This window comes from Silene latifolia, chromosome 9, assembly GCF_048544455.1.
Source record: "Silene latifolia isolate original U9 population chromosome 9, ASM4854445v1, whole genome shotgun sequence".
Taxonomy (NCBI): domain Eukaryota; kingdom Viridiplantae; phylum Streptophyta; class Magnoliopsida; order Caryophyllales; family Caryophyllaceae; genus Silene; species Silene latifolia.
In genome coordinates this window covers 43,851,449-43,863,586 of record NC_133534.1, presented here as the reverse complement: position 1 = coordinate 43,863,586, position 12,138 = coordinate 43,851,449, and the positions used below count along the sequence as shown (strand labels likewise).

The window sequence follows — 12,138 nt, the reverse complement described above, 5'->3', positions numbered from 1 at the left end:
ATTTGTAAAGGCTGCATTAGAGAGAAGAAAAGTCAGAAGATAGCAGATTAGCAGCCTCAACACCAAAGGATAGTTAGTTGGTTTATCTAGTTGCATATATGGAAGCAGAAAATCTTACAGAAATATTATAACTGCAAGAAAGTCTCAAAAATGACGTGGAAACCGATTAATATTAGTAGTCAAATCATGTCAAGATAAATCTCATAGAGCTAGAGCTTTACTAAGAACAGGAGATAAATTTGATTTATTAAGAAATTAAGACAAAATCTTTCTACATTTAGATTGCTTTTAGCATCCAAAGCTCAACTCATGTTACAAATAAATCTTCTCTGTACTGATGCAGAACAACTTCGAATGCAAGGCCTTGATGTTTGCCACAAGAGATTTAACATCATAGTAATTTACAAAATAAGGCATTTATGTCGAATCAAGTATGAACATATATGAAGCTTGAAAGAACATTGTAAGCCAAATATCACTCGAGCAAACGCTTGTGTTTGCACCAGGCAATAGCGAGAATATACAGAACTATAGTGCCTGTGGCCCCTCCCCCGACGGTCCACAGAAATTCCGGGTCTCCATGTTTATCGGGGTCGAAGAGGTCGATAGTGATGTTCATCCCGAAAACACCAGCAACAACAACGAATGCACTAATAACCAGTGTAGCTGTTGTCAGCATGACCCCCATTTGCAGAAGGTGATTTTGCTTGTCATCCAGCATTATATTGATGTAATCTTCAGTGTCATCCACATACTCTCTCAACTATAGTTAACATTGACCCAAAAATGAGAGATTAGAAGCTGATCTTCATATATTGTTAATTGCTCCCTCCAATTCATCTGGTTCTTTACGTTTCTACTTTTTTTTTGTGAGAAGTGACTAATTCAAACGTAAAGAATCAGATGTATCGAAGGAACTAATTCTAAAACTGTTCCGGGTGATGTGTGATTACAAAAAGAAAATGTACAAACAAGAAACTCGGTGTTCATGAAAACAAATAGGAGTTGTGAAGGTTTTCCAGAAACTGTAAGTACTTCGTTCAAATTTGTCCTCATTATCTGAACTGCGTGAGTGTTGCAAGAACAGAAAAGAGTTGTGGGAGTAGAAAAGAATCATGAATAGACTTAACAAACAAACCATTACAATCAGATTCGGGTCATTTTGAGCACACTATTAACTGGTCATTTCGGTTATGAGTCAGTTTGGGTTCGGGCCAATGATTACTGGTTGGATCATTTTGGCCTTTTTGGGGTTGTCTAGGGTTTACTTGAGTTGGATCTTTTGCGAGGCGTGTTATTTGGGATCGGGTTATCTGCTGCAAGTTTTTCATTCAAGTTCGAGTCATGTTCATACTGTTGGGCTCACCACTTCTTTTTATGGTGAAGTAGTTTCTTATGCACTTTTTAATGCAGTTTTCGAAAGGGGTCATTTGAAACAGGGTGAGATTATGCACATTCAATCTTCCTTATCCTGCAGCAGATTAGGAAGGACCTTTCAACCATTGAGGTAATAATGTAGAGAGACCCACGGAAAGATAAGTAGTTAACCAGCAAATGGCAGCATAGTAGAAAAAATGAAACAGCAAGGGCAGAATGTAAGAGAACAAAGAATGGATAAAAGCCATATTAGAATTACAGAACTTGCATACCGTGGTAAGTTTGTTTAGTGTTCCATCAATCTGAACAAAATATGCCTCCAAAAGCATTTCAAGCTCCTCTACATCAAGGTGTTTGCTTATGGCACTGTGTGTTGTGCTGGTCCGTGTCCCACTTCTGGCTAGTGCAGCACCCACGCCAAAATATTGGTCTTGGGCGTTGGCTGCATCACTTTCATATCTACCCGAACCCGCGTAAATTTCTGATGACATTTCTGCCGGCATTCTGGAAAATAGTGAGATATATAAGCTCAGGATTTTCTGGTAAATTAACTAAAAGCAGATCAGTGATGCTTAAACAGTAAGAAGAATATCTACCCTGCAGATTACAGCTGAGAAAGCTGGTAAAGTTCTATGATTAACAAGGCCTAGGTTCCAAACCCAACAGCAACAAAACAGCCATTGACCATTATGACCAATATGCCTCCCTTTACACCAATAAAAAAGAAATCCAGCCTTTCTTGCGAAACATACCTAGTATCCATTTCTGGCTGATTCACATCGTCATGTTCATTCACCGAGGAAGCTGAAGATTCTTCAAGGTTCTGCTCAGCCAGTTTTTCACTAAGATACATCTCTGCCATATCATCATCGTCATCCAGTAGGTGCTCAAGTTCATCCCTCACCTGTGCAATTACATCGTATTAGTACATCATATTCCCTTGTTTCACTTAATCATTTGCATATTCTATTTTGTTCAGCCTGAGGCATTTGCTCATGTTTTGACTTTTATATAAGGGAGGTTTTTTTACATTTACATTGGCTCCCGACAAAATTAGAACAAAATAAAGTTTGAATGGCTACTTTCTTTACAAGTTTAATCCAGATGAAATTGTAGAGATAAAAGACCAGTCTAAGACACAATAAACAAGAGTACCATATTTCTCTCTCTTTACAAACTTAAACACGAACAATATATTGCTAATTTCTTTAAAGCACAAAAACTCGTAGCAGGAAGAAAAGAAGACAGATCAGTTAGGGATCGACTGTATGGAGAAAAATATTCAGCCACCTCGTCTAGTGGTTTATAAAATAAAATTCAAGAAGATTAACCGACAAATACTCCCTCCGTCACGGTCATTTGTTTAACTATTCCATTTTAGGGTGTCTAATTCATTTGTTTACCTTTCTATAATGGGAAGGTTTTTTATGGGTACTTGATCATCCAATTGCACTATTGTCTACTTGTCATCCATTAACTACAAGTACAAATGGTGCCTTCTTTTTTTCCTTGGTCTTTGTGCCAAAAGTAAAGGTAAACGAATGACCGGGACGGAGTGAATAGTAAACACCAATACCTAAACTATGATCACCTACCTTTTGGACACGCCCAGTTAGTGCAACAAGGCGACTTTTAATTTGCCGAACACGTTCCAAGTTGAGGGTGCTAATTTTTGAAGTAAGCTTGTCCAAGGCGGGATGTGCTTCTTGCTCCAGTGTTGTTGCCTATGTAAACAAGATTACACAATTAATGAGCCTAGTATAAGATCAAGAACAAGCTAAATTTTAGAAACGATCTCAACCAAAATTTCTAGTTTCTGATGACTGGATACATAAAGAGTACCTCATGGTCTAAGGAGCTACAAGCTGCCTCAAGACATGCCTCTAGTGCAATAAACTCAAAGGGAAGGACCTTGACGCCATCTCTATTCTTCAGATCTTCCTTCTCCTCCATATTCCCTGTCTCGTCATTCATCCCTCGACGTGGAGGAAAGCCACAAGAATCATTTTCAGGGCTGACATCAGTGCTGTCACAATCCTCAAGATCATACAAATTTTTCCACTCAGATTCGTCAGCATCTCCCCGAGCCTCCTTTTGTATTCAATAAATGGCGACGAAAAAGTTAAACAAAAGATAGTACACTTAGAAGGGAAAAGATACAAGTACATCAAATCCAGCCCCAACTCAATAATGCATTCTCATCCATAAAACATGTGAAATGAGATCAAGACAACTATAAGTAACAAAATAGCGATATAAAATGATTTAGAAGAAGCCTAAAATATTAGATTGCATGGACTCTGACGTCTCCCCAGCCCCCAGCCCCCAGGCACTGATGGTGTTGAGAACCAGCCATAACTCGACAGTTGATTCTCTTGTACAATTTAATATTCTGGCAAGAATTGAGACAATTTTCAACCTTACCAACAAAATCTATGTTAATTTTTGTGGTCCTATTCCTAATCAATGCTACCAATTCCACAGTAACCAATCATTTTGCATTATTCAATCGTGGAGGAGAAGTAAGAATCGAGAATTGCGTGAATAATTGATGAGATAACTTATTTGTCAGATAATCGACAGTAAATAAGCAATCATTTTGCATTATTCAATGCTATCAATTCCACAGTAACCAGTCATTTTGCAACTATTCAAGAATCGAGAATTGGGTGAATAACTGATCAGATGACTGTCAAGCTTATCTATATTAACCAGTCATTTAGCAACTATGCAAAATCGAGAATTGCGTGAATAATTGATGAGATAAGTGCGAAATGAAAACAAAGCAAATCTAAAAAGAATCAAAACCTGAAGTTTAGTAGCTTGATGGAGACGGAGCAATCGGCGTTGCAAATCATCAACAAAGGGAGTAACAGAAGGATCTTTAGAATTAAGCAAAAGTACTTCTTGAGCAGTAATGATTGCCTTGATATGCTCCAGGTTTATGACAATTGCCTTCTCTCTACCCAACACCGTTGATGGATACGACAGTAACGGGTCAAGTATCCGAAGGTCTCGACCCGGTAAACCCGTCCGCCGCATGATCGAGTGTTTTCCTGCCTCTACTACTTGACCCTGACCCGTCGAGTCTAGGACTAGCCATGCCCGCACCCCCATCGCCTTCTTACGGTGTCCTATCCCTGGGCCGAACCCGGGTCGGGTTAGTTCTGGTTCCTCGTCCGGTCGCATTGTGTCTGATTGTGGTTTTCACTCCGTTAATGGAGTTGGGATGAATTTGGGGTTGAGATTACATACAAATTTACTTGGGTGTTATGTTGCCCTGGTGGGGCGGGGAGGATTTTATTTTCTTTCCTAAACGCAGCGAATCATTAAATTCGTGTAATTAAATCTTTAATTCTATTCCGCATCCGAGTCGATTTCCGAGTCGTATGACTCGTATCCCTACATTTTTGTAATTTTATGGCGTCCCTCCGAATAGAGGCAGCGTTCGGGTAAGTTAGATCGGGTTTGTGTTGGGTGAGTCGGGTGATTTCATATTTAGTTCAGGTAAGTCAACCTTTTTTAGTCGAATCATTTAGGGTTAAATGATGTATCGGATGAGGTCGGGTGTTTATCGCGTCTAGTTATTTTATTGTATTACTTTAAGGGATAATTTTTACCAAATTTACCTGGGTGTTGTGTTGCCCTGGTGGGGTTGCTCCGGTAGGATTTTATTTTCCTTTTTCCTAAACGCAGAAGACTGATTCGTTTCGGATCATTAAATTCGTGTAATTAAAATCTTTAATTCTACATGGTACCTTCTAGACCCGGTAAACGGGTCGCTCGGGTTCGGGTTTGAGTTCGGGTTAGAACAATTTGAGTCGGGTTAATTCGAGTCTTTAATTAGGGTTAGGTCGAGTTTGTTGGCCGAATCTGTTTCGGGTCAAGCGAATCGGTTGTTTCGAATCGGGTTATTTTCGGGTCAATGAATATGAGAGAAAACTATTTCAAGTCGTTTCGGTATAATTAGACTTATGTTTTATCGCGTCATTTTCGGGTTGAGTGTTTTCAAAGAAGGTCATTTTTGGGTCGGATCAGTTACGGATCAAGAAAGTTTGGGTCATGTTCGGGTCGGTGGGTCAGTTACGGGTCAAGAAAGCTCGAGTTGGTCGGGCCACTTCCGGTTTCGAGTCAAGTTCGGGTGATGTAGTTTGAGTCAATTTCGGGTCTTAGCCTCTCAGGTCAGCCTTTTCAGGTCGAGTAGCTTTTGCCAAGTCTAGACTACCTTAAATCTTTTGATTTTCGAAGTCGTATCCCTACTTTTTTTTATATAATTTTATGGCGTGCCTCCGATTAGACGTGGTAATCGGGTCAGTTGGGTCAGGTTTGGGTTGGGTCAAGTCGGGTCGGGTCATATCTGGTTCAAATCAGCCTATCTTTTCTGGTCAGGTCGGGTCATTTGAAGTTGAATGATATATCGGAGCAGGTCGGTTTAGCGGATCTAGTTATTTTATTGTATTACTTCAATTTTTAACCATTAAAATTAGTTTTTCGGCCATTTTTTTGTTTAATTATTTTATTTTCCAGTAAAATATCAAACTAAGCATTAGATCGCTTTCATTTTGATCGATATTAAGCTTAATAATTGTTCGGTCAATACCGAGTCGGTACATATCGATCGACATGTCATCTTCTGGTTCGGGCGGTCATTGATTATTGGGTTGTGTCACGCTACAAGTCGTCATCAGGGTGGGTCGGATTGGTTTTAGTTTGCAATATTCTTAGTTTATGTCGGGTTTGGGTCGGGTCACATACACTTGTATGCTCTACCCCTTAACTTCTCTACATTAGTTAGTTTAAACCGGCTATGAGCTGGTGCTTAATATTTCACTTTAGAATTGAGGGGAGTGGGTTGATACATACCATGCCAAGAAACTATTTCAACCAAAAGTTTAAGCTGATGGTTGAAGTCCAAAATCGGTGTTAAACTGTAACAATTTATTTACTAATTCGCTGAATTACCCATTAACTTGTCAAAGAATATACGAATCTAACGAACAATTATGAGATCTTTATTATCATTTCATGTTTCATAATAAAGACTTTTAATAATATTTGTGCTTATGACAATGTAAGAAATCACCATTAATAACACTGTCTATTCCTACTTTTAAGTTATTTTTTCTTTATTACAATTGATACAAATGTTTTAAGGTAATCTAAGATTCTAAGATGCAAAAGACCAAAATGATTGCTCCTCTAAAAATAGTCAAACAATAAACCAAAATGTTTGCATGATTGCATCAAAAGCTTGCAAACAACATTTTATTTGGTCTATCAAATCTTATACGACGTACATAAATTAGTCATTACAATTTATGAAAGAAAATTGTCCAATTCAAATAAAATGTAGAGTCTCGCAACTTGAAACCACATAAATTAAACAAGATAACAAAATCTTACAATTGTGTCGAAGGGAGATGTCTCACTTGTAAGATCTCTGATATAGATATTGGGAGAACCCGTTCCAAAAGTTAGCTCAAAGGGTGGAATAGCATATAATGGACTGGACTCATGTCGCATATATAGAATAGAATGGACCGTAACAGTCTTCTTACCAATGAGCTTTAAGGTCCTTGATACTAGAGCTCTTCTGTATTTTCATGTAATTGTAACAAGATTTCTTGTAACTTTTACCCCTCAATGCCGAAATTGAAGATGATGATTTCTTCATGAATGCTTTCACCTTACACTTCAAACCATTCACTATTTTCTTCAACTCAATTCCCATCTCTTTCTTTTTATTAATTTCTTCTCAAAACATATTCCACTCGCGTACATTTTCATACTTTTGTTTCATGTTTGATTGATTGTTTGTTTGGATGCTTAAAAGCAAAGTTGAGAACTTGGAAAGACAAATATGTTTATGACATTTAAGTTGACAAATAACTCAAATTTTACTTTTACTTTTACTCTACTACATCTACTTTGCTTGCAAGATTTTTTGTTGAATACGATATTCTTTTGGTTGTTGAAGGGACCCTATCGACGTACATTTTTAAGTTTGCTAGATTGAACTGATCGACTACAAAAATTTACGGTTGCTTGCATATAATCAAGTCATCGTTTAGTGTTGTATTCCTTATTTTAATAGACTCTTGGTCTGGTAGTACCAACTGTCATGTAGAGAGTGCACCACTCGCTATTTATTTACTTTTTGTTTGATTGGCGAGCCAGGTTGTCGGTCCTTACCACCCTTAGGGCTTGTTTGAATAGGAAAAGCCCTTCATGGTAAAATGCTTTACAATATAAGTTCGATATGAGAACGACAATTATTTTGTTACCTAGACTTATACTACACGTAGGCAAATTGAACCAATGACGAACAATCCCATAGCAAAAAGAGCAGATTTTAGTGAAACAGAAGCCGAAATACTTGCATCGTCAGTCCTTACCACCATTCCTTTGATCACCGGGTAACCAAGAAGAATCACGAAAAATGAGAGGGAAATTTGCCCAAGAAATTCATTCCATTGATCTAGAATGAACATTCTCAAAACACCACCAACGAAGGAAGCTAGATTAAAGATGACAAGGCCAACTAAAGGGATGATGAACTTGGTTGATGTTCTAAAATCAAATATCCCTTTGTTGTAAAGTTCAATTCTCTCCTTATCGTCGACTTTGTTTGTTGTTGTAAAGCTTGATTCTCTTAAACCAACTTTCTTCAAAGTGCTATCAATACTACCGTAGAGACTACTTGTGACTCCTCTCATCATCCAAAATCGTTCTTCGTTCCACCAAGTCTTTGTAGTACTTTTGGTAATTAAGACATCGGCCAAGTTCTTTGAAAGACGGCTTAAGAATGCAAAGGCGAACACCATGAACCACGGACTTGTTGCCTACCAAATAAATGAAGAAATGTTACATGTTCGAGACCCTAAAAACGCAATAACATTAAAACTCGGGAGGTAAAACCTGTTAAAAAAAAAGTAGATACCTTGGGGTAAAGAGGAAAGCCAAGTAGAAGGCACGACTGAGGAATAATGGCCAGGCACCAAAAGTGGAAGCAACAAAGTGGCTGAATCGCAAAATAGGCGTAACACATGCTCTGTAACAAAGACAAGTTGTTGACAAAAGGCCCATAAAAGAGAGGGAAGAACCTTGAGAAAGCAACGTCGACAAACCCAGTTTGCCATCGAGTTGTTTGGATGAATGCATCATTAAGGCTAATTGTGGCGGTGCCTAAGAATGCAGGTCTTTCAGGATTATAGAACACTGATTTCCATCCTCTACACTGCATGCTAAACCCTGTCATGTAGTCTTCTACCACTGACGCATACATGAATCCAACCTGTTAAAACACATACCTGATTATTGGCATTCTGGTAGAGGGGTAATTAGATCTCGTAACACTATAAATGAGACAGGATAAATTGTGTGATGAACATGTAATTAATACTTACCATTTCACCCCATTTTGTATTTTGCTCGAAGGTTGATGAGGCTAAGAACTTGGCCTCTGATAGTTGTGTACTTGTTAATTCACCTTGCTTAATGCGATGAGAGCAACTACTTTGTTGAATAGATTTGATGAACTCGTTTGAAAGACCGTAGTACTGCTTGAGTTGAGGAAGATCATATTCTAGTTATTGAAAGTTAGAATTGAATTAAATTACGAAAAAAAAAAAAAAAAAGAATGGAGGAAGGCAAGATATAATATGTGGATCATTGTCATGGATAATTTACCTCTTTGATGAACAATAATGTCTCCATATAGCGCCTTTCTTTTTATGTAAAAGCAAGTACCAGATAAAATCGGTCCCTCGAGGCCGCCCATCCTAGGCCATTTAACCTACAAAGACTCATGATTGTATTTTATTGATAGACCCCTCGAAATCAACTTACCAAAGGCAAAGCATAACAAGAATTTAGTAAAATTTAAACGTGAAATGAGTTCTAGTGCACCTTGGGAGTCCGAGGCCAAAGACTTTCATGATAGATTTTCTTAAAGACAAATCTAATTGTGTCTTAACATCATGATAATTTTCTTATACGTTTTGGTATACTTGTGAACAAAGGCAAATGAAGGGAGTATTAGCTAGCAGGTTTAACCCTTGTCCTTGTATGAATGACATCATGTCATCTAATACGGGCAAAGTGGTACGGGAGAGAATCCTAACTCGCACATTTGACCCTAATAAAATGCCAAAAAAATAGGAAAAAGACGTACCTGGAAAACACTTCGAATTTGGCCATCATAAATGTCATTAGATAAGTTGATATTGTGGAATTTCTGAGGAAATTGGACAAATGCGAGCGAAGAAGAGATGCTGGGATCGAGATGAAAACACATAGATTGACGGGCAGATGAAGGATCATTAGAGTACATGTCACTATCCAATACCAATATGTATGGGGAGTTGCTTATGACGCCCGAGACTCGCAGCTGCACCCACATATATAAGTGAATGTTAATACCGAGTATAAGTGAATGACAATAATATTGGGAGATGAGATGATTTCTCAAAAGAAAGGTAAGAGAAGATGTACAAGAGCATTGATGGCTCCGGCCTTGAAATGATGTGGATGGTTAGGTCGTTTCTCCCGAGCAACGTATATAAGTGATGGAAGGTTTACCTCTGCACTTTGATCATCTTTTGAATAATTTTCTATGACCTGAAACGAAAGAAGTTATTGGTAGATTAAGCATGTTTGGCCTAGTTTATTGTAATTGAGCTTTTGAAATAAACAAAATCGACTGTTGTAGTGTTTGTCTGAATTGGTAAAAATTAATTGGTAAAAATTAGTCATACTAACTAGTAACTATGAATCTCCGATAATCACTTACTACGGAGTACATTTTTTATACATGCTGAAACTATGTCGTAGGTAAGAATCAAACCCTCAACCTCACAGTTACGGTTGGAGTAATCTGTTATTACATGCTGTATAACAAAACATGAACCCATTTAACTGAAAAAGAGTACTCATATACTCAGTGGATACTCCTAAATCAAGGACTAAATGAATATTGAATACGATATCAAATGTATCGGTTTCATCTTCATAATATAAACAACATAGTTACGGTAGTTATTAAAAGTCGAATAAGAGCGATATGAGTGTGCCTTATATAAGAATTGTGTAAGTTTGGAAGAGGTTACCGTTACCTGGATAACAGGGGAATGATCCCGGCTAGCAGTCAGTCCGTTCAAATCAAACTGGGCTTTTTCTTGGGAAATTTGCAGACGTTCCTGAAACTCCATGTACTTCCCCTGTACATGTTAATGTAATTCTCCATCCTTTAGTTAACACTTGATCTCCAACAATTACGAATTTCTGATCGACTATTTTATTTATCGAAAAATCCACAGGCTATTCTTGAAGTTTGACTTTTTGCACGAAATACCCAATTCATTTTGGGAGTTGATATATACAATCCATTGGTTGTATTCAAGAACTAAATATAGAAAGAAAGTTCTAAATATATGCATTAATTAATTAAGTTGGGTTGTGTAAATATAGAAGATATTAAATGCTTGAATACAACCCAATGGATTGTATATATCAAAACCCATTTTTAACCAGAAAACTTTAAAAAGGCCATAACTCAACTCGTGTTTACAAGCTCAAAAAGTGAGGATATTTTAAATTACATATCATGGACTCACCGCAACCTCCCTTCTTGCTCCCAAGTACTCAGCAACATCAGAAACTCCCGCATAATCATAATCATGATTATTACCAAAGTAAGCTTTAGGACAAGTAGTCTTGATCTTATACTTGCTACAAAATGGGACCCACCACTTGGCAAACTCAACACCTTCCTTAATAGCTAGCAAAGTAAGAGAAGATCCGCCATCATCAGAAAGATAAACACTAATCTTATCCGTAGGATAATCAAGTGACATGGCTGATACGACGGTGTTGGCCACGTCCCAAGGAGGCTCCCTGGCAGGGTCTGAGGTCAAAATGAAGACGTCGATGTGTGGAAGCGTTTCGTCCTTGGGTAGTCGGTCAGGGAAGGCGGTCCAGGTGATGTGACGCCATCCGAAAGCTAGGCTTAGGAGGGAGTAGAATGATAGGGAAAGTTCGGAAGAAAAGAGTAATAGCCATGGAAGTAGTGGTACGTTGTTGTTGTTTAAAGTAGAGATTCTATAGTATATGATTGAGGATATGTTAATAAAGTGAAGTAATGTGTATAATCTATGGAGTATTGCCTCTATTTTGTGAGAAGTGCATGTATTTAGAGGACCTTCATACTTCTCCATATTCATGTCAAACTAAAATGAATGACGAGACTTGTCACTAGAACGATTGACCATTAAAAAATACACAACATGTAAATAAAGTTAAGTTAATCTTGATCTCCTACGTTGTCTATTTATCAAGGATAAGGTTTAAATCTAGAAAAAATTAGATTTATATGTTATCTATGGATTGATTTGTGAGTGTACATGTAGTCTAGTGTAGTGTATGGTGAATTGGTGATTAAGAGTATCTCGTCTCGAGAATTAAAAGCCTTGAGGCGGTCTTCTAATAGAGTAAGTATATATTAATATGTAGTAGTTTAGATCCCGTGTAATAAATGTGCGTTATTTATAGAATTTTATTTTTGTATTACTTAATTATGCTATTAACACCCCATTAATTTCTCATATTTAAACATCATTATATTTTAATATGAGAGAAAAAATTGAACATTAAACTGTAAAATTATTCAAGAAAACTGAGTAAAATTGAACTGTAAAATAATAGTAGTATCTCATTAATTGTTCATTTTTCTCATTGTTGTATTTTGTTTTGAGCCAAAAAAAA

The 12,138-nt window shown here is 37.4% G+C and overlaps 2 protein-coding genes across 2 annotated transcripts; both read right to left on the bottom strand.

Moving 5' to 3' along the window:
• Nucleotides 1-216: 216 nt before the first annotated feature.
• On the bottom strand, nt 217-4,708 carry LOC141599668 (magnesium transporter MRS2-3). The gene is made up of 6 exons (XM_074419757.1): nt 4,186-4,708; nt 3,220-3,468; nt 2,973-3,101; nt 2,130-2,281; nt 1,650-1,881; nt 217-763 (listed from the first exon to the last, which is right to left on the bottom strand). The coding sequence occupies exons 1-6, from the start codon at nt 4,564-4,566 to the stop codon at nt 476-478; spliced, it is 1,431 nt and encodes a 476-aa protein (XP_074275858.1). The 5' UTR covers nt 4,567-4,708; the 3' UTR covers nt 217-475.
• Nucleotides 4,709-7,558: 2,850 nt separating this feature from the next.
• LOC141602637 (cellulose synthase-like protein G2) lies at nt 7,559-11,678 on the bottom strand. Its single transcript, XM_074422813.1, has 8 exons — nt 10,992-11,678; nt 10,491-10,595; nt 9,871-9,996; nt 9,551-9,766; nt 9,067-9,172; nt 8,784-8,962; nt 8,318-8,671; nt 7,559-8,219 (listed from the first exon to the last, which is right to left on the bottom strand). Exons 1-8 carry the CDS (start codon nt 11,595-11,597, stop codon nt 7,668-7,670), a joined length of 2,244 nt encoding a protein of 747 aa, XP_074278914.1. The 5' UTR covers nt 11,598-11,678; the 3' UTR covers nt 7,559-7,667.
• Between the last annotated feature and the right edge of the window lie 460 nt (nt 11,679-12,138).